This window comes from Chiroxiphia lanceolata, chromosome 2 (assembly GCF_009829145.1).
Source record: "Chiroxiphia lanceolata isolate bChiLan1 chromosome 2, bChiLan1.pri, whole genome shotgun sequence".
Lineage (NCBI taxonomy): Eukaryota > Metazoa > Chordata > Aves > Passeriformes > Pipridae > Chiroxiphia > Chiroxiphia lanceolata.
The window spans coordinates 81,724,479-81,751,884 of record NC_045638.1 but is presented as its reverse complement, the minus strand read 5'-3'; the positions used below and the strand labels follow the sequence as shown (position 1 = coordinate 81,751,884).

General features: G+C 42.0%; 2 protein-coding genes and 1 long non-coding RNA gene across 3 annotated transcripts; 2 read left to right on the top strand and 1 right to left on the bottom strand.

Moving 5' to 3' along the window:
- The first annotated feature begins 252 nt into the window (after positions 1–252).
- On the top strand, positions 253–5,776 carry C2H11orf97 (chromosome 2 C11orf97 homolog). The gene is made up of 4 exons (XM_032678623.1): positions 253–334; positions 2,079–2,183; positions 3,773–3,898; positions 5,643–5,776. The coding sequence occupies exons 1-4, from the start codon at positions 268–270 to the stop codon at positions 5,648–5,650; spliced, it is 306 nt and encodes a 101-aa protein (XP_032534514.1). The 5' UTR covers positions 253–267; the 3' UTR covers positions 5,651–5,776.
- A 3,472-nt stretch (positions 5,777–9,248) lies between these two features.
- Positions 9,249–12,647, bottom strand: LOC116783340. The gene is made up of 3 exons (XR_004355632.1): positions 12,465–12,647; positions 11,302–11,447; positions 9,249–10,196 (listed from the first exon to the last, which is right to left on the bottom strand). It is a non-coding gene; the product is annotated as an uncharacterized LOC116783340 (long non-coding RNA).
- Positions 12,648–13,096: 449 nt separating this feature from the next.
- On the top strand, positions 13,097–17,950 carry FUT4 (fucosyltransferase 4). The gene has a single exon (XM_032679261.1). It carries the CDS (start codon positions 13,097–13,099, stop codon positions 14,153–14,155), a length of 1,059 nt encoding a protein of 352 aa, XP_032535152.1. The 3' UTR covers positions 14,156–17,950.
- The last annotated feature ends 9,456 nt before the right edge of the window (positions 17,951–27,406 follow it).

Below are 27,406 nucleotides of genomic sequence, written 5' to 3'. Positions count from 1 at the left end.
TCGTATCCCGCCCTCCTTAGCAAACACTTCTGTCTCTTTAAACTGAGACATACATTAAAGATTTTCCCATGGTACTGGTGTGCTGCGTGATTTTCAGCTTCAGCTTTGTCATCTGTAATTGAGAAGTGGAGAAACTTGCTTCTCTCTGCTAAACAAATTGAACTGAAACTTGAATGTAAGACCTGAAGTTCTGTCAAGTTTTTCTCAGTATGAGAGCTGTAACAAAACACTTTATTGTCCCATGCAGGTTTCTTACTGAGTGATCCCATGCTCCTTCCAGACACCACTAACACAGCTGAAGCACAATTGTCACAGCAGCAGCAGCAGGGTTGGGGTATGTTGGCCCACATTTGGTGCTCTCATCAAGCAACTCTGGAGGGCATTTCCATCACCCATCTTTTAGAAGGAATGTGTAATGTGCAGCACTTCTGTTAGAAAATGAAGAGCAGCCTCTGAACTATGAATGGTATAAGATGATTTTAATGCTTATTATTTTTGAAAATTTGGTTTCCGGACATCAGTGAAAAATGAATGTGCTTTGAAATGTGTCAAGGAGTAACATGGATTACATCATGCATTTGTGTAACCAGACTTGGTTTGTATCTTATAAATTCTCACTACCATATGCAAAGAGTTGGTTTCAAGGAAGCTACTATGGAGGAAAGCTTTCAGCCAGATGAACAGGACAGCTTCCCTACGTGCCTGGGGGCAGCATCATCCCTTGACTACTGTAAATGGCAGCTGTTCCTCTTACTCAAAACTGTAACTGTGGCAAAACAAGGAGAATCAAGTATACTTCAGACCTATAAACAACATCTCAAAATGCTTCATTTTACAACCAAGCTAGTACTTTTGAGTATCAGTAGATCTACATCAGTTAAACAGGGCTCTTCTCTCGTTACTCCTGTCAGTCTGCCATTGCCTTGAGTGAGGGTGACAAGGCATCCTTCCATGAAGCAGGCCAGTGGTGACACCCTACGGGGGTACACGGTGATGTGTGTGTCCCGCTCCTGCGTGGGGTCATGCTGAATGACAAAAAGGAGTAGCTGTTAATGGCTCCGAGAGCTGCCACCCACCCGTGCCCCAAGCAGGCATGAGGTGGCCACGGCCTGCTGTCCTCTGGGGATGGCAGCTGGCCGCGCCGGGCCTCGGGGGGCACCCCCACGCTTATCCCTGGCCTGTGGAAGGGGTAGAACAGCCCGCTGTGACCGGAAATGTGGGACCCGATCCGCCGGCCCCGGGCACAGGGCTGCCCGAGGCGCTGGGCTCCATCCCTCGGGAACTCGCACCCGACGTGACGGCCCCGCCTGCGCGAGCGGCCCGGCAACCTCCCGTGGCAACAGCCCGACTCCAACGCCCGGGCACGGCGGCCATGAGGGCGGCGGGCCGGGAGCTGCCGGCGGCGGCGGCCGAGGAGCCGGGCAGCGATGCCCGCGGAGAGCAGCCCCGTGAGCACAGCGGTCCCGGTCCCCGGCCGCCCCTGCCCCACTCCGGGCCTGCCCCGCCGTGTCCCCTCGGAGAGCAAATCCAGCCACCTGCGGCTCCTCACTGATGCCCCCCGGGCACCTCGGCGGCCACTCGCCGCCCTTGGCACTGCGGCCCTGGCGCGGGCAGCGCCCTGTCAGGCAGAGACTCCCCTGCCGCCATGAGGTGCCTGCATCCCTCTTCAGCTCCTTGGAGACGTCTTTCAGCGAGGACATCTCCTTGGATGCTCGTTCATGCACGGCCCTGCCTTGGAATGTCTGTCGGTGGGAGGCACAGTGGCCGTGTCTCCCCGAGTGCCCTGGGTGGCCTTGGCTATAAGCACACCCCATATGGATGTACCCACCAGGGTCCTGTCCTGTACCATCCTCCTATCCTGAGGATTCACTCGGTGCTGGGGAGCAGAGCCTGGCTGAACACTATTATATATTTGTAAATGATTTGTCTTACAGTGTATTAAAGTTACGATGTATTAAAATGACAGTGTATTAAAGACAGAAGCAGAGCAGCATAATTTGACATTGCGTTCAGCAAAGCATGTCAGCTTTCAGGGGATTCGTAATAACTGTTTCTTTTGTAATATGTTTTACTTTCAGGGAAGAAATGTGTATATGTTGAGCCACCTAGGAGAGTTAAAGAAATACTTGAGGAGCACCTTCATTTTCAGAAAGAAGAATGCGATGTTAAACATCCAGCTGCAGGTAATCCTCCTTATCAGCAAAGGGCAAGTGTTTGTCAGGACAAATGGTTGTTTTGAGGAACTGTGGCAAAATTATTATTTAAAAAAAAAAAAAAAGCAACCCAGAACATTTATGTGATATCCTTGGGAACACTTAGAAACACTAGAGTTGAATATAGTCTTTATTATTTTTTTTGTCAGAAATTATGGGACCAGAGAGAACACGGATAATTCCATGTGATCTATCAGTTTAATAAAGCTGAAACAAATGCCAAGCAGTAGGAAGAGGTTTTATTACCTTTTTCTTCTGAAAGAAGTGCTGTAATTATTGGAATAGTTTCTCTTGTGTAGGATTGAGAGACCCAATTCTGAACTCAGTCAAAATGAATTTAAAACTGTTGGATTCACAGACAAAAATGTACTTAAATTAGGTATCAGATGTAAAGACCATATGAGCCTGCACCTGTATTTTTTGATTAGGCTTGTTAGGCAATTACAGCACACACCTGCAAATGACTGACTTATGTAGGTTCTGTTTATAGTAAATGAAGAGAAAAAGGCACTTTGAAACCTGTCCAGCTACCTGAACATGTAGCTGAATTGCAGATGTTAACATTGGTCTGCTCAATCTGCTCATGTTCCTAACGTTACTAGGAGCTGAACACAACTATTTTGCTGTATCCATCTGCCAGTGAATTAAAATTGTCTGCAATATTTCAGTCTGGATGCTACCTTATATGTTCTCATTAATTCTGAGGAGTCTGCCAGTGAAATGTATGTTACAAAGGCTTAAAGTACTAAAGATAACATAGAAACATTACAAAAATATTCATTACAGGAATGAATAATATGGATCTATAATATGCTCAGTATAGAAATGGTATTATATGTTCAGTATAGAAATGATATTTTAGCATAATGTTATAGGTATAGTATAACAATGCTATGAATAATAAATACAGTCAGATGGATGGTGGTGTACGGATTATTCAGTGAGTACTGAGTTCCTTTTTCATCTGTTTCATTTGGAGAATTAGACATGCTCCCTAAGTGGCCTGGGCTCTGATAAACAATGGTTGCCAGGTTGGATAGTTACCGATTTACACTGTTTAGATTATGAAAATGTATTGTTTTACATAAATTAGATGACTAGTAAGTTGCAACCTTTCCACAAAATAAATTAGCTTTTTATTTAATTCTGGTGGTGTTGGTTTTGTTTTGGTTTGTTTGGGTTTTGTTGGGTTTTTATTTTCATGTTTTGTTTTGGGTTTTTTTTTTGGAGGGGGAGAGGTATTTTCTTCTATCTTTTTATGAGGGCATTTGATATTCCAGTATGACCAAAAAATGATGCTGGATGCATCAGTGGTATTACTGCTGTTTCTTATATATTATAGCCAAGCTATCATTCTTCAGTTAGGAGCTTTAGTAGTCTTAATCTGTTCTACAGGCAGTAGAGAGCGTTGTATGCTTTTAGCAATCTGAATTGCTCTCTGAAGATGTCAATCTATTTTCATTAACTATGGAAGAATATTGTGGTGTATTATTTCATTAATTCTAGAACAAGTTGAAGTAATCAGTTATAATGCTATTGTTTTGCCAAATTATTAACAGTGGCTCTAGAAGGAGTTTGGGATGTGAAAAACAATTTCTCCATTAGAAGCCTGAAAGCAGTGTCACAGAACAGGAGCAGTTTACTTTTACAGCCTCAATTCTACTCAAGACATGCAAGAATAAAAAGTAAGAGTCGATAACAAGAAACGTTCATTATAACAACTCATTTTTAACTTGCAGGGCATCTTTCTGCAGAACTAACTCACCTCTTCCTTTAATAAGTAGCTAACAGACTTGAAATCTTTGCATAAGAAATCGGTTAAGGACTGCTATGTTGAGTCACCTTATTTCATATTCTGAAACCTTTTGTAAATGTGTGGAATAATCACTTGCTTCCTACTGATAGGTGGTGAGTGTTGTTTTCATGTTCATAATGAACTTGCTGTTCTTAACACCCAACCTTAACAAATTCAGTTGTTTGGAAAAGCTCTCCTCCAACGTGTCTCCTGAAAAGAACTTGATCTAGGTAACCTTTCAGGTATTTTAGTATTTGTCTGCAATGGTCAGCTAGTGCCCTGGGGAATGTATTTCTTTACAGTCTGTGGAGTATGGCTTTTGTGGAGCAAACCTATTCCTTATAAGCTGGTAGATTTTAGCATAGTCTTCTAAATGTGCCTCCCTTCTCTGCTTCAGTGAAATGTATGAACTTTGTAGTAGAAGGGGAAAGCTTCCAACTCTGAGGAAACAGTTTGTTAGCTTTGTAAGAGGAATATTTTTAGTACCATGACCTCGCAGAATATATGAACTCAGCATATTTTGCCATTAAATGAAGCTCCTTCCCACGTTCTTAGGGGTTGGTGACGTAAAAATACAGGTAGCTCCATGACTAGCACTTCTGATCTTGATCTTGTGAGATCTGGAGATAGTGGCATCTTAATTACAACAGTAGCATGAATTAAGTTATTACTGGTATAAGAACTGTTTAACCAGTATAGCCTTCTGACATGCTCCTTTACTTTAGAGTTACTACTTGTAGGAACATTTTGGTTATAGAGTAGGCCTAAAATACAACTAAAAAATAACTCAGAGTTTTGAGATGTTGGCATAATTTTAAAGTTCATGTTAAACTGAGGCTTTTAGTGAAGGCAATCATAGTTTTCAAAGATCATGATCTCCTCCATTTCCTATTAAAATCCATGAAGAAAGAACAGCGTTAGAACAAAGCAGTTTATTCAAATTGATGTAGGTGCTGAAATTTATGGGATCTTTTGGTTTTCCTTTGGGAATTTAGATGCACCTTCTCAGGGACTGGTTCTCTCTTCACTATCTATAGTCTGTGTTCTGAACAGGAAGGTATCATGAGAGAAGAGGTGACAGAAAAGATACATGACAGGAGAAAAATTAGGAGCAATCTAGCTTAAGCTCCTATATTCACCAAACCATCTCCATTCACACCCCCTCTTCTGTGTAAGAGTCTGGGGAAGAAATGAGGGAGTAATATACTAGTTGGGAGATGCAGTAGGTAGTGGTTATGGAAATGGACAAAAAGGAACAGGTGTTTCTAGAGGTGAGCCCACTGTGTTTAGTGCCAGAAGGAGAGGAACTAGCAAAAGGAAAAAGAAACAGCACTGACAAGGGGAATGAAAGGGGAGACATAGAACAGGAGGTCAGGAATTCCTGAAGGGAACTGAAGAGAACAGAGTTCAGGAAAACAGAGATAGAAACTGTAAGAAATGCAGGGAAAAGATGTAGGAGAAATAAATAGAAGAGAGAAAAAGAACAAAACATATATCCACATTGCTGAATTTACTGAAGTTAATGCATTTTTGTTTCTCCCTTTTGCTGTCTTTCCCTGAAAGTGACTACTGGTTTGGGGGGCTCACTATATAATGTCTCATCCATCCTGAGAGCAGATCCTGGTTTTTTACAGATTGCTGAACTTTACTGCTATGAAGACTTGAGTCTGCTTTGATGTGTCAAATCAAACATCACAATGACTAGCTACCTTTGGAAATGTAGATCTGTACTTCCAGGATTTTGAATAAAATTCTGCTTGAATATGGAGCTATTTCTTCTTTTTTGTTTTATTCATATACTCATGCTGTTTTTCAGTCTGATGTTTTAAGTAGCCAAATCTGATCCATATTTCAGCCAGCAATGAAGATGCCACAATCCAAAGATTACAAAATGTTCTTGCTAGCAAAAGTGCAACCATAAAGCTCGATATTTTCATAGTCTTCTCTGTTGCAAAGGAATTCTCAGTTCCAGCACAGGATTGTAATGTAATTGAACAGGCCTTATAATGCTTTAGGCTGAATTCATCCATTAAACTGAGCATTTCAGAAAGCAAGAGTTTGTGATTTGGTATCTAGCCTGATTTAATGAAAGTTCAACATAAATAAGCCTCTCTATATAAGAGTTATCATAGTATCAAAGAACCACTTACTGTCACTCTTAAACTTTTATTACAGCAAGGTAACACCAAATGATCATGAGTTTGTTCTATATTATCATACCACTTACAAAACAAATGTGGATCCTTATAGATACTGTATAAAACTAGAACAAAAGATAGTTTGAAAGGTCATGGAAGACTGGAGGGTGTATCAGAGACAAGAGTGGCCCTCGTAGCTCCTTCATAGTTTCAGTGCTTTGGTTCCAGGTGAGAGGCTGAAAGCTCTCTCCAGCAAAGCATTGGAGCTTGCAGAGCCTAATCCATGCAGGAGGAAAAGAAGAGTGATAGAAGTCGGAGACTCCCTGCTGTGGGAGAGGAAAGCTCCCATTTGTTACCCCAACATCCTGTCTGGCAAGATATACTGTGGGACAGACCTGGATGATGTGGAGAGCATGCTGAGCCTTGTCTGGGCCTCGGATTTTACTCCCTGCTGCCCCTCCATGTGGTCACCAATGATGCTCCCAGGGGAGACATGAAGTGTGTCAAGCATGACAGTCCAACTTAATGATTGGTCTTTGCCATATTACTAGAATAATTGCAGCACATACCCAAATCAATAATACTTAGCACTTATCTTACAGTCTCCATTCCCAGAATTCTTCCTAGACAACTCTCCAGCACATTTGTGGGATAAACAAGTGTTACTGACTTTCTAAAGGAGAGAATTTGGAAAAATTCCAGTGAATTTTAGATTACAATGAAAAGATTAACTAGGATAGATGGATAATTTAAAATAAAGGAGCTCCTTATTTCCAGCTATATCTCAGACTGATAATTCACATCTGTCTTAAGGTGTGTGTGGTGGTTTGACCTTGGCTGGACACCATGTGCCCACCAAAGCCATCACAGCCTCCTTCAGGCATCCACCTGCTCCAGCAGGGGTTCCTCCAGGGGCTTCAGGTGGATCTCTGCTCCCCCATGGTCTTCCATTGGCTCCAGGAGCACAGCTGCCTCACTATTCTCTGCACCATGGGCTGCAGGGGAATCTCTGCTCTGGTGTCTGGAGCACCTCCTCTCCCTCCTTCTGCACTGATCTTGGGGTCTGCAGGGCTGTTTCTGTCACATATTCTCACTCCTCTCTTCTCTGGCTGCAGTTGCTTCTGTGCATTAGCTTTTTTTTCCTTCTTAAATTTGTTATCCCAGAGGTGCTGCCACCGTCACTGAAGGGCTCAGCCTTGGCCAGCAGTGGGTCTGTCTTGGAGCCTGCTGGCACTGACTGTGTCAAACATGGGGGAAGCTTCTAGAAGCTTCTCACAGAAGCCACCCTTGTAGTCAACCTACTGCTACCAAAACCTTGCCTAAGAGGTGGAGATTGTATTTGTTTTTGGGGCTCTCAGATCCTCAGGAAGTATCTAAACCACACTGAATATTTTAAAAAGGAAGTCTCAATGACAACTTTCTGAAGCTAGACTTTGTTTTCTGCTGCTTTTTTTACAATTATCTGTGAATGAAACTGGATGTTTGTTCTTTAATTGTCTGGAATTCTTCTCTGATGTTAAAAGTTTGTTTTTATTTTTGTATCAGTGAGAAGGGGAAAAAACCCCCAAACCCGAACAACTACTCACTTGGCTCCAAGCCAGCTCTTTTCAGCATTTCCATTTGATAGCTAAATGAAAAAAATTATTGGCACTGAAAATTGTACCTGAGGCACTAGAGGAGTAGCTGCTTTTGAGAACATTATTCTCACTTTTTAGATACCAATTTGATCATGAATCACACAAAAATGTTTGAAAAGCACTGGATTTTCAGATATAGGCCCTGATTAAGCTTGTTGCATCTTGCTTCTGCTCCTTGTTTTGTTTTTATCCTACTTCCCTCTCCTTGCTTTGTCATTCTTTTTCATGGTCTTGTTTTAAAATTTTCCAAATGAAAAGACTTTCTGGTTCTGTCTTGGATTCCTGCACTAGCTCAGTTTTGCCGCAACAAAAGCAGATTTGTGAATCTCATTTACTCCTTTTCTCTCTTCCCCTTTTTCTGCAACCTTGTACAACAGAGAAATGCCTGTTAGGTTTTTTCTACTGAATATATTACTTCAATTATGAGGCTTAGGTAATTCTTACCTAGTCTGATATATTCATATTTGTGACCTTTTTATGTATCTCATCTTTTAGTTGAATAAAACAAAGCAATTTGTTTAAATATAACATTGCACAACATTACAGTAATGTTATTAATATTACTATATTTATAATACTTCATTAAACAGGGTGTTGGTTAATTTAAATTAACTGTGCTCACATTTTATCATAGTGACCTTTTACTGAACTAACTGTTCAGCTCACCTTTTCTATTTTTTAATTGTATTATTTCATTGCCAAACTAAACACTAGTGTTTTGAAAGACAATTGTAATCATTGCTTATATCACAATATCATTGCATGTATTAATACCAGTATTTAAACATTTACATTTTTCAAAGGCTACATCTACATTATTAAGTAATGAAGCACAATAGGAGGAGGTCAAGTTATTAAAGCAATTGGTATTGAGAGAACCATAACTAGATTATATGGGTTTAGGAGATTTACTTCAAATTAGGGCTAGTTTTGTCTCCTAGACTGAAACATGACCTCACTACTTGAGGTTCAAAGACGTTTGAAGAGAAGCTTTACAACAAATCTTGCTCTCTGGCTTGGGGGATGCTCACTGGGTAAAATGAGAGCATCAGTGCTGGTTGCACATCCCTGTAAGATGCATAAGACGCAGTCCAGTGCTCAAAAATACCAAGGAAGATTGAAATTAATGATACATACTAACACATATCCATAGAGACAGATTCTGGCTTGCTGGTACCCACATGTGTGTCAAAGTGTCTGAAGATCATGTGGGTTTGGTAGGAAAATTTTCTGCTGTGATTTTGGCTCTGGTCTACACTGGCGAACCACAAAGCTGTGTGCTTCAATGGAAGATTGAAGAGTGTTCTGGACAAGACCCTCCATTCACAGTGTGCACAGCACATTTGTTCCTGCCTGTGCCTTGATCTGGAAATGTCAACTTCACATAGTTTTAATCCAACCCTGCTCACAGCCACAAGTGGAACTGTAGTGAGGCAGAATATTTAACATTACATTTGCTGCATGTGCAGTAATGTGAGTTTGTCTGACCAGAAGCTGTTCATTCAAACAAGACAGGCATAAGCTTTCAACCCACTTTTTTATCTCTTTTCATATTTCAGAATTTTATCCTTCCAAGCAGAAAGATCATATTCCTGAACATGAAACACTAGGTAATCAAATTACAGGCATTTAAACTTTATGCTGAAATACAGGGTGCAATTTATACAAAACAGAACTTATATCACTCTCTTTCATACAGGATTTAGATTCTTACTTGGCAAAAACTTGCATTGAAACCATGGGGACTACTTACGAAGAAGAGACTTCAAAGTCATTCTTAGTGTCATTTTTGTACCACATAGCATCCTGCTACTCTTTGAAGCTGATCATATTTTCTTAAGATGAAAAACTCCACAAGGTTTCCCTGGTTGAGAGAATGTCTGGATTGATAGCTGTAGTTGAAAACACAACCATGTGTTGCAGTCCCTTTTAAACTGCATTTGTAAGACAGTTGACAAATAACTTCAAAGACTTTTCTAGGCTTAAATATTTCTGAAGTGTGACAAAACAAAGTGACTCAGAGTAGAAGAGGAAGCCAGTTAGGAAGCTTGGGGTGAAAACATTTACTGCTGTTAGAAATGGCAAATATTTAACCTTCATTAAGCAAAATATTTTTTTTATTTTGCAAGAGCTTCATTACTAACAGACAGGATTTTATTTTTGATTCCTGAGTATCAGCAACATGAGAACTTACAGTGGTTTCCACAGAGCAGTTAAAACACAGTTCTTCAAGTTGTGTATACAGTGCCAAGGAGTCTGTGTGGTCCTCAGTACATGGGGCTATCTCCTGGACTGGTTTATCTCCAAAGCAGACAAAACCAGATGTGTTCCCTGGGGGAGGTCTTCAAGCTTCTGGCAACACTACTCAACCTTCGTCATGTTGTACTTCTCAGTGATGTCTGTGGAGTTTTTCCTGAGTCAGACCGAGAAAAAAACTGCTTGAAAAAACCCTACCAGCACAGAGTAACTGATGTGATTGTGCCACAGATGTGCTGTGTATTATGGCAGAAAAGAGGCAAACTGGAGCTGATGTGTGTTACTGCCAGGCTGGTATTTATTCTCCAGGAGAGAAACGAGGCATTAAAAAATCAACAGAAACTCCACACCTACACTCACATCTGGGGACACCTAACTTCTAATCTTGGTCCTGACAGTGAGGTCACTCTACAGCAACACATCGCATCTGGTTTTTAAGCTTAGTACACCAAAATTTCTAGGAGGCTGCTAGACTTGTAGATGAAGGCACATCTATCAGTAGTGACTGTGATGAATAACTGAAATATATTTCTTCTGTTTCCTATATTGCGAGGGGTTTGAAGACAGCAGCAACAAAACAGTCAGATCTGTAATTTGTAAAAATTCTAAAATATGCCTTAAATATAGGTTTTATCATACTCTCCATACAAATTCTATAAAGATTTTTGAACTAGTGAATTATGGACAACATGTAAATATAAATGTAAGCATGTATTTATTTTTCACAGAGGCAGGTGTAACATGAAAATCAACTTAAGGTGACAATATTACCCATAGAAATATTTTAGGCTACTGTCTTCTCATCTTGAATTGATATAATTCTTATTTATCATAAAAAAATTAGGAATTATTTTAATACCAGATGTTCATGCTGTATATACAATCTCAACTAAGTGTGGATTTCAGTAATAGCTTTCAGCTTTCTTTCATATGCACTATAGAGCTTTAGCTGATGTTGTGTTGCGGAATATAGAAAGCCTTGTTTTGATCTCAGGCTAAATAATTCAGCAGATTTGTTTCTGTATGACAATAGTCTTAATATGGATGCCACTGCAGTGCAGCTGAACATCACACTGAAGTTTCACTGTGAGTCTGCAAAAAACCAAAAGTATCTAGGCAACTCTTGTTATGAATCCTCACAAGGAAAACATATTTTTTTTCTTTCAAATTTGTCACTACTTGGCCTATAAAGATTTCCATATTGAGTTGTCCTGAAACATTTCTTAAATGCTAAATTAATGCCAACATTTTTATTGACTTACCATATGCAGGATCAGGCTTTGCATCATCAAAGTAACTGGTTAGGCTTTGGGTTTGGAATGGCTTAGCAGCAAATCATCAAGGAATGAAAATGAAAACATGACTAGACAAAGACTCCTCCAAAGTCACATATCAGTGCTGAAAGTTCCTGAAGGAAAATAAGAACTGCCATTGTAGCTGATACGATCAAATTTATTGAGTGAATCAGAACTCCACAGAAGTCAATTGAGATCTCCTGCTTGCTTTCATGAGCCCCAAATTTCTCATATAATCTGCAAAAATGTCTAAATACACAAAATTACTAACAGCAGAGTTTTTGGACCACTTTGAATCTTTAATTAAGGCTGACTAGGGATTGTGTTCCTTTTAGGTAACGTTCATTGTATTGGATGTGCTCTAGATTGAATCTAGGTACAGCTCAAGGCCTCAGAGGGTTTTACTCTCCCTTAGCATTGTATTTCTGTATTTGTTTGCAGTTTTCTACTGTGGTAAAGTAACTTTCCCATATTCTCATTTTGTGACTAAAATCAGTGTTATTTGTCAAGACAGATGCTATATTTATGGCCCGAAGAGACTTTCAGGTAATATTAACTATCTCACTATTTTGCAGAAATCACCAGGTTGGAAATCAGGTTTGACGTCTTGGTTTGTAACACTTCAATTCAGAGAGGCCTCAATAAACTTGGAGTGAGCCAACAGAAACCTTGAGAAGTTCGGCAAGCAGAAAGAACAAGTTCTGCACGTGGAGCAGAACACTCCTATCACTGTACAGGCAGGGAACTGGCTGGCTGATAAAGAGTCATGCTGGAATCATGCTACATGAACATCAAGCTGAATGTGAGCTGTGGAGACCTATGCTGGAACAGGGGAAGAATGTGAGGAGTCCTTCCCCTGAGGAGGAAGGAGCAGCAGAGAAAACCTGATGAACTGACTGCAGTACCTGTTCCCCATCTCCCTGTGCTGCTGTCGGGGAGGAGGTAGAGAAATCGTGAGTGAAGTTGAGCCCAGGAAGAAGGGAGAGGTGTGGTGGAAGGTGTTTTTCAGTTTTGTTTAATCTCTCATTATCCTACTCTGATTTGACTGGCAATAAATTAAGTTAATTTCTCCATGTCGGGTCTGTTTTGCCCATGACAGTAACTGGTGAGTGATCTCTCCCTGTCCATACCTCGTCCCACGAGCCTGTAGTTATATTTTCTCTCCCCAGTCCAGCTGACGAGTGCAGTGATACAGTGCCTGTGATAAGCACCCGGCATCCAGCCATGGTCAATTCCTCACAGGTCCCAAGCTTCGGATGCCCTGAGCCCCTTGTGAGCGACCCCACGACCCTTCCCGTGCGTGCTGGGGTCCCGGCTCTGCCCAGGGAGACCCCTCCCGACCGCGGGGACACAAATTCCCTCTGCAGCGCCGAGCTGGCCGATGAGCACCCGAGCAGCCCTGGGAGCCGGGGCCGCTGTCACTGCTCTGCAGCCGCCCTGCTGCCGTGGCGGAGCAGCCGCACGGGGGAGGCGGTGAGGCGGCGGAGCCCCGCCGTGAGCCCGAGCTCCGCTCTCTCCGTGGGCGTTGCGGCCGCGGCCGATCGCGGGCGGGGCGAGGCGGCACCAGGACCGGGAGGCGGCGTGGGGAGGACAGGCCGGCATGGCCGGGAGGGGCGGCGGCACCAGCACCTCCCCGCCACCGGGGCCGGGGGTGGGGGCTGAGCGGCGGCGGCGGCAGCTGCCCCAGCCCCGCGATGCGCTGCCCGGCCCCGGCGCCGCCGCTGCCCTGCGAGGGGCAGAGCGGCGGCAGCGGGCGGCGGGGATGGAGGCGACCCCGCGGCGCTGCCCCGGCGGCTGCCGGCGGCGCTGGCGGCGGCGCTGGCGGCGCTGGGCGCTGGCGGCCGGGCTGCTGGGCGCCGCCGCCGCGCTCGCCCTGTTCGCCGCCCTGCGGGAGCCGGGGCGGGCGAGCGGCGAGGCGGTGACCGTGCTGCTGTGGTGGGAGCCCTTTGGCCGCCCGCGGCGCTTGGCCGACTGCCGGCGGCACTACAACATCAGCGGCTGCCGGCTCAGCGCCGACCGCAGCCGGTTCGCCGAGGCGCAGGCGGTACTCTTCCACCACCGCGACCTGGCGCGGCACGGTCCCGGGGGGCTGCCCCGAGGGTCCCCGCCCCGGCCCCCTCGCCAGCGCTGGGTCTGGATGAACTTCGAGTCGCCCTCGCACTCGCCCGGCCTGCGGGGGCTGTCTGGGCTCTTCAACTGGACCATGTCCTACCGCCGCGACTCCGACGTGTTCGTGCCCTACGGGTACCTTTACGCCCCGCCGGCGCCCCGGCCCTTCGTGCTGCCCCGCAAGACGCGGCTGGTGGCCTGGGTGATCAGCAACTGGAACGAGGAGCACGCCCGGGTGCGGTACTACCGCCAGCTGAAGGAGCACCTGCCCATCGACGTGTACGGGGCGCGGGGGCTGGCGCTGGCCGAGGGCGGCGTGGTGGAGACGGTCTCAGCCTACAAGTTCTACCTGGCCTTCGAGAACTCCCAGCACACCGACTACATCACCGAGAAGCTCTGGAGAAACGCCTTCTCCGCCAGCGCAGTGCCCGTCGTCCTCGGACCCCGCAGGGCCAACTACGAGCGCTTCATCCCCCCCGACTCCTTCATCCACGTCGACGACTTCCCCAGCCCCCGGCTGCTGGCCACCTATCTGAAATTCCTCGATAAAAACAAACCGAACTACAGGCGGTACTTTGCCTGGAGGAAGAAGTATGAAGTCCACGTCACCTCGTTCTGGGATGAGCATTTCTGCAAGGTCTGCGAGGCCGTTAGAGCAGCTGGGAATCAAATCAAGATTGTACAAAATCTGGCCACCTGGTTTGAAAGCTGATGTTCCTGGCTGGCGAGGCTTGCCTGGAAACAGCCTGGGCCAGCGTCAAGATATAGGGAAGAATGGGTCTAACAGAAATCATTAGCCAAGGTAGTACACAGATGCCTGTCATCAGTGAGAGAAATATACAGGTACAGGAAAACAAATTGTGAAAAGCCTACAAAAGTAAGATTTTTATTAAAGGGAAAATTATGAAAGGACAGAAGAGTGTTGTGCTGGATGATTTTTAAAGAGCCAAGTTAAATTCTGAAAAGTCCCACAGACCTGAAACTTTTTAAAGTTCTGCACAGCTCGACATAAATATCTGATGCCAAGTTCTTCAGCTGTACAGCTGAAACTAATTTTGTCGGCTATGACAACTTCCTGGACTGTGAAACTATCCTCTGCTTGCAGGGGATACATGATCAGTGCTGGCTTTCTGTACTCCTAAGACAAAAGTGAATGTTTTTAACTGATTTTTATGTGTGTGAAAGCTATTTGCAGACAATTCTGACCCACAGGTTTTGAATGTAAGAATGTAATGATACAGCAGCACCTTTTAGCAATGTTTAAAATTGCAGCAGTCAGCTAATAATGCTTTGAACCAAATAATTGTTCCATTTAGGAAAAAGTGTATGAGAGGAGACTGAAGCTGAGTGGACAGACAGCTCAGATGATGTAAAGTATTTCTTCACTGCCTACTGAAACCATGGGCACGTTTATCCTGTATGAAAATAGAGTAGAACTTCAAGTACAGGAAAAGAGAGACTGTAGGAAAAAAAGTCGGTACATTTCCACCTTCCCTTTATTCAGGAATTATAAAACGTTTACAGGAATTTCCATGTTTTTCTCTGCAAACTTATTGCCATGCAGAAAATGCAGGGAAAGGCTGAGAATGGCAGGGTTTTTATTACTATATTGAATATGTATACAGAAAGGCTAACTTATTTCTCTAGTATCAATAGACAGTGCTGTTGCGTAGCAACTGTTTAGGTTTATGGCATGCATTTTTAAAAATGCTGGGTGACGGACTACTCAGAATGCTGCTTTGCTGTTCGTAAAATAATAATTACCAAAAACCCTTCCAGAACTCCCAAATATCTCCCTTTCAAATAAAATTAATGTAGAGAATAAGATCTAGACTGTTGGTAAAATACAGATTGTGTGAAGAAAGAATATCAAATAGGAAGAATTCACAATTTTTTTTTCCTTTAGTTTTGAGGGTTTTTTCCAAGTTTTTAAAGGATAAATAAGTTCTTAAGATAGAACTTCGTCTCTCTGTGCCTGTTGGGAACATTTATAGTAGTTATTAACTTTTAGACTGACATTTTGCTGGAGTCATCTTAGTAGTTGGTTTGTGGTTACTTTTTGGTTACATGTAATGTCGGTGAAATCCAGCAAGAAACTTCAGTTACAATTACACATCCTTGGGGAACTGAGCCCTCCATGCCCTTTGCAACTATAAAGTTTGGTAGGAAAAAAATGGTAACCCACAAGGGTCCTGCCCAAACAATTAAGGTATTCATGGAGTTCCTCAGAGATTTCACTCAGAATAAAATCATGGGCACAAACACATGGGGAAAGAAGAAAGTCAGTTGCAAATAAGAGATTGGCATAAGAACAGATGAATTTACTGGCATTTGTGAGTCATATTAAGCTTATAAAAGGATTAGATTTGACTTAAGCAGTATGGGATGTTGGGTGAGTGCTTTTAAGATTTATGAGTCTCCTGTAATTTATTTTAAATTAAATGTTTCCCATGATTAGGTAAACATGGAGCCAAGGATTACTGGAAGAAGAACTAATAATAATAGTAATGAAGTTCATTAATAATTTGCATAAGTTTACCACATCAGATCTTGCAGGCTTCTATGTTTATTCCCTTCTGCTTTTGTGCAAGGAAGGATGGCTGAAAGTACTCCATGAAGGTTTCTGTTATTAATGCCAGAGTTATTGTAGAATATTTACTGAGAGAAGAAAGAAGACAGTCTACACAAGTGGGATGTAGTAGGGATGATACCTAATGCTGCACTTCAACAGGTCTAAAGTGATTGTTTAAAGTAAAAGCATGTTCTTCATGGTACGCTCATCTGTTTCTCTACCAGTGGTTGCTACTCCCATAACATTGTTTTTAATATTTTAAAAAATCTGATATAAGTATAGCATTAACAGTAATAGCCAAGTGTTGGGATGACAGCATCTCTCTCCCTTTGAATTTATAATTTCTTTTTTCTGTTCACTTTTTAATCACAGTTCATATAAATGTAGACAAGAGCCCAATCTCAAAAGTGGTGAACTAATATTTAAGATCGCACTCCTTTTTATCAATCTGCTGAAAATAGTGCATTTTTTTCAGTCCTCATTTTTTTAGCATTTTCTGAAAGTTTCCAGGTACACAGTTCTTTTGTGTAATCATTAATAACGCCACAAGCAGAAGATCAGGCTGCAGGGGAATGGAAATTTCCAGAGATTGCAAATGTTAATTATATTTCTCAGCCTCTCTAAGAAAAACAGTTGAAATCTTTGAGGAATTAGAATTTTGTAAAATTCAGAAAAGAGCTATGTAACAGTTAGAGCATCATGTTTGAATAAAGTGATCACAATTGCACAGTATTTGTAAGTTATACACTGAGAATTTTCAAGACTTGTATAGGGAAAACTGCAGTTTTTTAGTAATTGCTGCAGAGCACTTGCATTGGGAGAAGAGAAGCCTTTTCTAGTTTCATCATTCTCACATTACTGATGAACATTTTCCCCTTTACATTTGGAAGGAAACTGAGCCCAGGCCTACAGCTGATGAAGTCAGTATTACAACATCTCTATAAATCTCAGATTTTTGGCTCATCCACTGCACAGGCTAATAGTCTACTGTTACAGGCTAGGAACTGCCTTTGTAATTTACTTTGTCAAGCTCCAGTTGAATGATAAAGAGAAAGTTTGCCTGAGCAAATTGGACCATAGATCAGATACCAGACTCCACAGGACATTGCAGATGATGTATACAACACATCTGTAAAAATTAAGCAAAGTTATTTTCTATTTTAAGTAGAAAAGTCTTTTTGAATACATTTTGAAAGAGTGTTTTATTCCATGCCTTAAAATATTGGGGTGAAGGGAGAGAAAGGAAGATTGTTATCTTCAGGGTTTTATAAGGGAAAGAAATAACATTACTTTTTGATAATAACGTAAATGGAATAGAGAATTATGTGATCCTTCAAGCTGCATATTATGTCTCAGGGAATTTTATACTGTAAGGTGTCTTGATCTTCATAGAATGAAGTTACTTTGTATTTGTATTAATTTTAATTATATAGATTTACATTCAATAAAATTAATGAAAGGAAGTAGTGCAAAATGACCCTATTTTTTGTTTGTCTTCTGTGTTACAAAAGCTGTGGAAAACTGCTTTTTAAAGAGAATGAATGTCTTTTCATGTTTGTTTAATCAATAAAAGTGGCTGATTGTTCTCAAAGTAGTCAGATCATTTGAGGTTAGTCATGAAACCTGGTTGTGCCAGGAGAAAAATATTTTCATAGGAGAGTCTGTGCTGAGTTATTTTCCATATGAAAAGAAGCATTTATTGAAGTTGGGTGTCTGTTGGAAAAGCATAATTTTAAACAAAATCAAAAAACAAACTGTCCCATGACCTGCAGAGAATTTGAATGTGGCTAGATTCTTTTTTTCCTCCTTACATTTCACAATGAGACTGTTTATTTTGGTACTGAGCTTGTAGTGCTACATCTGCCCTTTTAGCTGCTGCTTTTTTCATGGTTGCTCATCATTGTCTTCAGCTGAGCAACAAAAGACCAAGGACCCTAAGCCTTTGTCAATACTTTGTGATACAAATTGTGATACAGCTGATGTTTACCTCTCGCTTCATGTGTCCTCTGTATTGCTTGGTGCACAGTATTGAGAAATGTCAACATTTCTGAAACTTCCTGCCCAGCCTTGATGAGGTCAGTGCTACAGTCCTCACTTTTTTCCCTTAAGGGATTGATGTTGCATCACCATCCCAATTAACTTTTGTAAGCAGAGCTTAAACTGACTGCTTGCTTACTCCTGCCTGAGATGGGAGATTTTTTTTGCTCATTTTCCAGATGTGACCGGACACTGGGTTAGACAAACTGGTGTAAATATTTTTCTGCCAAACACTGGGTACCATTAGTTCAAGATTGTTTGGTGACTCTTAGGTGAGTTATGCCTGATTAAACTCGCTCACACAGCTCTCTATCCAACAGTCATATAAAACTGTGTTTGTTTTAAGAGTGTAAATAGCCTTTTGTAGGGAGCATAGAGCTGACTCATTCTAAAATCTGTTGACTAGAACACAATGACTTAATGTGGATTTAAGTGGTATTTAACTAAAGATAGATCAGGATCCAAGTATAACAGCCTGTTTCTAATCGGTAAAAAAAAAAAAAAAAAGATTATTCAAGTAACTCAGGTGTCACTTGCAACCAGCTCAGTTTATGTAACTAACTTGGTTTAAAAATTTGTATAATTCTATGGTTTTTTTCTTATGGTCATTTTAAAAACAAAACCTGAGGCCAGAGTATCTATGTCTTCTCTATATTCTGCAGATGTTTTTTGCTTTGTGATCTTGAGCCTAAATTTCACACAGTGGCAGCTGTTCCTGAGAGTCTCACCCCAAAAAGTATCTGAGAGGAACAAGTCAAAGCCTGTTTTTCAGGAGCACTTTGAGAGCTGCAGGGATTTCGAACTGCCAGCAGTAAAGTGCTCAGTGTGTTCAAGAAGCATCCTGGAGCTCTGAGCCCATTTTAATTGAAAAATTTTCTCTTAAGGAGTACATACTTTTCTAAAATCCTTCTGTGACTTTAGGTCCTTGCATGGGTTTAATTTTTGCAACAGAGTTAAAACTGGACTTTATTTCAGTAATGCTCAATATTTTAATAATATTCTTTTAATAACTGTGAAAAGATGGTCCCGAATTTGTAATTTGAATTTTTCTCTATTTACTAAACCATCTTTTGAAGTTAATCAGCCCACAGATTGGCTGTATGCATTACGGAAGAAAATTCTGCATTTGCATCCTTGAATTTGCCACTGATGTAAAAGATGCTGTAGGTATTTCGGATTATGAGAAGCTCAGTCCAGGAAGACACAGAGCACTAGCAATGCCCAAGCTATGGCATGCTATGGCTCTGAGATCCTGATCACATGAGTGCCCATGACTGGAAATTGGCCGTCTTGGTTTTGTGCAGAAGGCAGAAAGATGATTGCAAATAGAAAGCATAGATTATCGGATTGTGAATATATTTTGGTGCATTCATAATGCTGCCAAATTACTTTGTGCAGTATTAAAGATGATTGATTTGTTTGAAGCAAGCACTAAAGGACTACGTGAAATACAACAAAATAATTATCCTAAAGGCAAACTCGGATTTAAAATGGAAAAATGATATGAAAATTGCATTAAAAAAAAGAAAAAAGTTGTGCAATGGCATGAAGCATGGATAGATACTTTAAATTGTTAACTGGGAACAAACAAATTTCCTTGGAAATGCTGACTCTAGCCCCAATTAAAACAACAGAACATAGGTTCGAAGTCATGCTTGTGCTCATGCTTACATCTGCTTCAGGAATGGCCTCCTGAGATTGTGGCAGAGCTCTGAACGTTTTTATTTCCCTTCCAGTCCCAAACCTACATTTTACTTGGCTTATTGCTAGTTTCCCTTCTTTTTCATTCACATGTTGCTCCTTAAACATGCACAAACCTGTGGCTTTGATGGCTTCTCCCTTTGGAGAAGCAGAGCTAAGAAGAAATAATATATGGATGTTTGCTGAGAATTTTGGTTGTATTTCGCAAAAGTCCTAGGGTAAATACAAGTAAACAATAGAGGCTGAATACAAAACAGAGAAGCACGTTTTATGGCAGTATCTTGTTGGACACTCCAGCCTGGAGTGAAACATCTCATTAGATTTTAAGGCCGAGACTTTATGCAGTGAGTTTTCTATTTAGTGGTGAAGATTATTTTGTCAGGTATTCCAAATAGTCCCACTGCTCTACTATCTCAGAATCACAGAATCACAGAGATGGACTATGAACACAGCGACTTCATTCAGTATGTCCGTGCTGTGAAAAACGTGTTAGGTTAATTAGAGTAGAATTTGTCCTGAGTTCAGGCTCTGATAAAGCATATTAACACAAGTCATTAATGAAAAAAAACCCAGGTTCACCACCTTGTCTCTTACAGTATCTGTGGTGAGGAATGTTTTCTGTGCTCTCTGTACAGTTCAGTAATTTCTGTTTCTACTAATGAGGCAGTTTTTAAAGTAGGAGTAATCCACAGGAGCTGTTGATTTCTTTGTAAACAATTTTTTTATGGGACTACTGAAACAGAGGAGATGAAATCTGCCTTCTTGCTCAGACTGAAGGAGTGAGGAAGACCCATGTTCTTATTGTAGCTCTGCTTCATGGTGGTTTGCAGATCACTGAGAAGCAATAATTGGATACTGTGATCAACTGGTAGGTCAGAAGTGGTTTGAAGTCCAATGCACACCCCAAAATTGTCTTCTTACCCTCTTAATTGCTGACAAATCCTGCCCAGCCCTTGCAGCAATGTTGTACAAGGCTTTGGAGGTGTCATCTCAGTCTGCTCTCTACTGGGTGGCAGCTGGGACAGGTGGGACAGAGTGATGGGAGGATTCTGGTTCACGCTTTTGTCCGTGCAGTAAATAGGCAGATGCTGAAGGCATAGAATCATAAAATATCTTGAATTGGAAGGGATCCACAAGGATCATCAAAGTCCATCTCCTGGCCCTGCACAGGATACCCCAAGAATCACACCATGTTCCTGAGAGTGTGATCCTTATACTTTCTGAACTCTGTCAGGATTGATTCTGTGACCACTTCCTGTGAAGCCTGTTCCAGTGCCCAACCACCCTCTGGGTGAAGAACCTTTCTCTAATATTCAGCCTAAACCTCCCTTAACACAACTTCAGGCCATTCCCTTGAGTCCTGTCACTGGTCACCACAGAGAAGAGATGAGTGCCTGCCCCTCCTCTTCCCCTCACAAGGAAGTTGTAGACTGCAATGAGGTCTCCCCTCAGTCTCCTTCAGGCTGAACAGACCAAGTGACCTCAGTCACTCCTCATGTGGCTTCCCCTCAAGGCCCTTCACCATCTTCGTTGCCCTCCTTTGGACACTTCCTAATAGCTTTAATAGCTTTATATCTTGGGACATCTTGGGACATCTTTGGCTGCTTCTAGGCCACTGGCTTAGGTCATTCTGGAGCAGCCCCCAAGGCACCATCACTGCAGGTAGTATGAATGAGCGGCAGACCTGGGACTGACTCCATGCATGAGATGAAGAAGATGAACAAACGTCGCTGAAGTGTTGTTTGTTTTTTTTTTTTTTCCAAAGTTACTAAAGTACTTTGAACCCCATTGCCTAAAGCATTTGAGAAATGCAAGGAATTTCACAACAGAACACAAGAGGAGACCCTTTTGCTTACAGGCACAGACTTTTCCATAGTCTCAGTGTGTTCCCATGGCTAAAAGCTGCAGAAACTGTAAAGGCCCTATAAGCTTTTTCCCATGTGCAACAGCTGGAACAGAGCAGGAGAGGGCAAGGACATCACAAAGGCTGTAAAAGAAATGTATTAGATGAAAAGTTGGCAGCAGCATGGGAGGCTGACTGGCAGCCTCAATGACCGGACCAGGGCAGGGGCTGGGGGAGGGTTCCTTTTGGATATCACATCTGGGAGTAATTTTACCCTGAGCATAGAAGCAAGATATATGATCCACTCTGCCAGTGGGTTGAGTGTCATCAATAGGACCATGAGGCATTGGGGAACAAGTCAAGGTGCATCTCCAGTGTTTCAGAAGAAAGATGAATCTCACTCTTTGTTTTGTAGATGCATGAGGCACAGAAGCATAGACCACTTTCCTCGCACTGGTTACTGACTTGTGACATATTGTGGGAAAGATCTTCTTCCCAACGTTGTCTCAAGGGAAGAAGTGACTTTAACCAGCCTTTTTAAATATCCAGCAGTCTTAGAACTTGACAAGCTCTCAACATCTGTCCAACCTGTCCAGCTGGCTAAGCTATGGACTCTTTAAACAGTGCCTGCTGGCTGTGAGACAGCTAGACATGCTATTTAGGCATTTGAATAGGCTTTTTACAAAGGCTTTCTTCCTTTTGCTCTAGTGATTGATGTGTCTCTCTGTGCACTTATCTGTTACATTTCTGTTGTGGGCCAGCTTCCATATCTTGCTCTAATTTCCCTCTTGATGGACTGCTGGCCAGCTCAGCTGCTTGGGCAGGTTAATCTGGTTGGCTGTGATACTCAACAAACAGCAGGTATGTATATGTTTTTCTATTTTGGTGGCCTTTTGGGATTTTGGATAGTCAGGCTGAGGAGATACCAAGTTTTGGGAAGAGACAAAAAATGAGATGAAGAATTGAATGATGTATCTTCTTGCTTTAACCAAAGCTAATCACACTCAAAGAACAGAAGAGCTTCAAGGAGACAAGTATCCCTAAATGCCAAATTGAAGAAACTCTCTATTTGCTCTGTAATGTTCCCATGACAGGAGCAGAAATGGCGATAGAGAAGTCTCCGTTTCTTTTCCTCTGAATACCTGCTTCTCTACAAATTTAGGTTTGATCCTTGACTGCCTCAGACCACTCCCTCATCTCATTCTGCTTCCAGTAACTTGTTCACCTGCTTGATCCTGCTGAACCACAGGGGAATCTGGACTTTTTTAACCTGTCCTTGAGGCCATCTGCTTTCCTCTGGCAGATGCAAAGGGCTCAGAGGGGGCAGTGAGCTCTGTGTGGGAGTGCTGGTGGCTCTGATCTCATGTTCACATCTACCTAGAGGGTGCAGAGACGGACCTGACAGTACCATTCAGCTTCATGAGACACCTGCTCCTCCCAGGTCTCCCTATACCCCTGCCTCTTGTAGCCTGTATAAATACTTGAGCAGTGTTACTTGTGGGTATGCTGGCTCTGCATAGAAAAGCTGTGAATGCAATAGCAGAGCATATCTTGGCCCCATATCCTTAATCAAGCCCACAAGCCAAACTCACAAATTAGCACAACTATGTCTAGGTACCTCCTTTTATGAGGCACCACATACATCAGAAAGACTATATCATTTAGGCCATTTCCTGTTTTCTTGCTCATGAATAACCTCATTTATTTTGCAAATACTACTTTAAGAAGGCAGAGTGTTGTACTGTCCAAAGAGAAAGTAGTTTGCTTATTTTTTCCCCCCTGATGTTAACTGCTGGAGCATGGGCAGGCTGCCAAAAACTTCTGGCTGCTTGGGATATTGTTGAGCCACATGCTGCTTGTATCGTGCTATCAACATCCATGTATTCCATGGATTTCTCAAGTGATTTTGGAGTATATAAACTGTCATCAGCTCTTTGGAAAATTCCTGCTTGTTATTAGTCTGGACAACAATATATGCTACAAAGCCAGAAATTTGGGCAAGTCTTTAAAAAATAGATAAATTTTTCTATGTCATGTCTGTCTCTCTTGGTCTAGATTGGGATTTGTGTTTCAAATCATGCTGGAAGAGTGCAATTACTGCACTGGTATACCATGCTCTGCTGCTTTTGCATATCTGGCATGGTCTAGCTTTAATTCTGCCACAAAAATAAGTGCAAATGAGCAAAGAAATAGAACAGATTTCATCAGTTCAGATTAAACTTTCCCTTTATAACCATTATGTTAAAACTCAAAAATGAAGGGGATAATTTCAAATGGTTTATCTGAAGTTATATAAATAAAAGGTGGCTTTGGGTCTGAGAACCTGTTGTCTTACATTTGAGTGAGCCTACTGTCACTTCCACTTAGAAGTCTCAATATGACCTTTTCAGCTTCAAGACAGACTGGATGAGAGCCCATATGCTAAGGCAGGGCTGGTTTAACAGAATCCAAGTGAGAGGTGGACAACAAATTTCATCATTACCCTGTAGTTGCCTGTTACTTGTCATCACTTTTTAGGCTGGATGCCAGGTATGCCTCTGGTGAGGTTATGAGGTTTTGTGTTTGCTAGTTCGCTTTTGCTGTTCTTCTTGTGAAACCAGAGATCCTAACCAGTGCTTATTTATTTGCAGTTTTAGTGTGTCATATTGATGCATATGTTGATTCCTTATGGCTTAACTACTGGCTTCAGTTTGAAGTTTGTTATGAAAGATTAACATGGATATAATTTTTACAAATCTGTGTTTGCTGCAAAATGCTTCAGCATCAATGATCTCACAGGTAAAGCAGACTACTATACCGTTAAGGCTTGAACCCAGAAGGGCTTGGACGTTTCACCTGATACTGAAATTAAACCTAGTTTGCACATCTGTAGGAATCCGTATTTAGAACAGAAGTATCTGCTTCAAGTCTTGTCTCCATGCATTCCTACTGCATTCACCAGGGTACTCTCAGGAATACTGAAGTCCTCTCTTGGACTTGCAATCTAGATAAACCTGTGCACAAATAGATGCTGAAGGAATATGGCCTGGGTGAATAACAGAACAAAAAATACCTGTTTGGTCGTCCGAGCCTGAATCTGACCCAAGACATCATCACAAGGAAACACTGGCTTTGTTTTCACTGAGGAGTCTGACCATGTAGTACCTGTTTGGTTCATCTTGTTTCTCATGGTGTTTACAGCACGTTAAAGCCTTCTGTGTTGATCCTTCTGAAATGCTGCTGCATCAAAGGAAAAGTATCCGTTTGTTTCTGTGGTACTTACCTCCTCCTTCAGTTGATGGCCCAGTGTGTGACTTGTGGTGGTGAGGGTCTCCACTCAACCTTACACTTCAGATCCATGTGCATACTTACAACGGTCCTTCAGACAAAACCGTGCTTGAAATAGATAGATGTCACTCATGATCAGTTCTTATCTGAGTTCAGAGATGGTAGTAGTTAATGGTGGTGGGTGCTGGTGTGTTTGGGACAGCCTGGTTCTTCACCCTGGGAATGCTACAGTGGAGTAAGACTGGACTTGCCCAGACCACTCCTTGTTCTTATTTTCCCCTCACTTTGATCATAGTAAGCTACTAAGAATACCTCCATTCGTAAATAAACCTAATAGTAACCTTACTTCCTAGGGGGATTGTGACATATTTTTCCCCATTAACAAAGTGATTTGAGGTCTACTAATAAAAAGGTACCATGGTGATGTGAAGGAGCTGGCTCTAGAGACTAAAGGAGTGCATGGCAGTCAATAAATTGAAAAGTCTGCTATATTAAAGTAGCCTGGATTTGTGACCTCTGCTGGGATAAGTCACATGCTTCTTTGCTACGCTGAGGTCTGTCTGGAGTTGTCAATTCTGACCTGTCAATGCAGTGCTACCATCCCCATTCCCTGCATTTTGTGTTTGAGAGGCAAGTTGTAATACAATGGAGATGGAAATATCTCCATTGTGTCAGTGCTTCCCTGCAAGCTTAACCTGGTTAAGCTAAAAGTGTCTAATCACCCATGTCTCACCAAAGCCCAAGAGAAATCTCTCTAGGGACTTTCCTGGTGTATCACCCTATGTGTAAGTGCTGTCTTTGCCTACATGGCCACAGAAATTATCACAGGGAACGCAGCAACAAGATTACTCCAAAACCAATCAGTGACCACACTGACGTGATGTTTGTTCTGGAAGCAGCGGAAAGTGAAACAAAGTCAAACTGTTCTTTCCATGTGCACTGTTTACACTGTATTAATGTATTAATATATTTCTGTATCCTTTGATCTTTGCAATCCCACAAGCTACAGCACAAACAGAACAGGGTCTACGAGAAATAATGGTGTGTTTTGTGCCTTTGTTTGCAGTGAGCATAACCTCACGGGCTGTGTTTCAGATGGGTCTACAATATAAGAACCTTGGCTCTGTTGAGAAATGGGTACCATGGAATAAATCAGTAAAAAAACCAGTCTCTGCTATTTTTTGGTGGAATGTCCTACAAAGGACATGTGGCAAGGTATTTTAGGTAAACTTTGAATCATGAAAAATGTAGTCAAAGTACTTAGCATCCTAAATGCAATATTGCAGGATTCTGGGCTGTAAAATAAGCTTTGTTCTGCCTTTAAAAGGCAACTTTTCTTCAATACCTCAAGCTGGTTATTAACAGAAGCAATATATAGATGATGCTTTGAGCAACCTGGCCTGCTGGAAAGTGTCTCTTCTCATGGCAGGGAGGTTGAAACTAGATGATTTTTAAGATCCATTTCAAACCATTATAGGATTCTATAATTCTATATGTCAGTATAGGTTCTTAGCAAAATTTTAGGGAATTTTCCTTCAGATTAATGAAGCAAAGAAGTTCAAAGAGCCAGAAAATCCCCTAACCCCAGAGCAAAACACAGGTTTCCGTTCTTCACCACGTAAATACACTTCTTTGCTATAAAGAAGAGGTGTCGGTTGGTCATATCTCATCATGTTTTTATTTTCAGGGGACATACCAACATTTTCAATGACCTGATGTCATTCAATTACCTGATGACCTGATGTCATCTGCTGCATTTCACTTGCCACCCTGGAGACACGCAGTGGCAATGGGGAATGTAATTGTGTCTGCACATAGCAAAGCATACACCAGCTCAGCGGCCACATGGAAAAGGAGGTGCTGTATCAGAACACCGGACCATTGCCTCTTGGAGCAAACAGCAGTGGTGATGGTGGCAGCTGACGACATCCATCCTTGGCCAGGCTACTACATATTTTGGGTAAAATGAACTGATTTTCTTCATCTTTGAAGGGGGTATTCCATATTCTCTTCAAAGGTTAATAGAAAATTAATTTGCTCTCACATCCATGGTATCCAGAGTAGAACCTAAAAATAGTAGGCTAAAGTGAACAGAAGAAACATGACAAAGTAAAGGACAACTTTTCTTGATCCTCAGCCCAGCTTTGGAGATAAAAGTGCCCTGAAGAGTAGTTCATGTACTAGCTAATGGAGCTCACTGCTGGCAATGTCCTTTTATAGGAAGAGTGGGCTTCTAGTTTGAAAGCTACCGCCAATTTTAAATAAGAGAGCACTGAGTAAGAAGAGTCACGGGCTCTTTGGTTGCCCATGCCAGGTACGAAAGACCAATCTGGTTGTTTTGAATAAAAATTAGTCTCTTGGATTTTATCCGAGATTTGAAATGGTCAGTGTCTCCTAGGATAGAAGAGTCAAAGACACAGGTGTCATTCAATTATAGAAGTGAAATTCAGAGCCATGGAGTCACCTTGGAAGAAGTTTTGTTACCACCCTAGATATCAGTTGACCAGGTTTTCATACCACTGGCCTGAGAACAATTTTTCTGG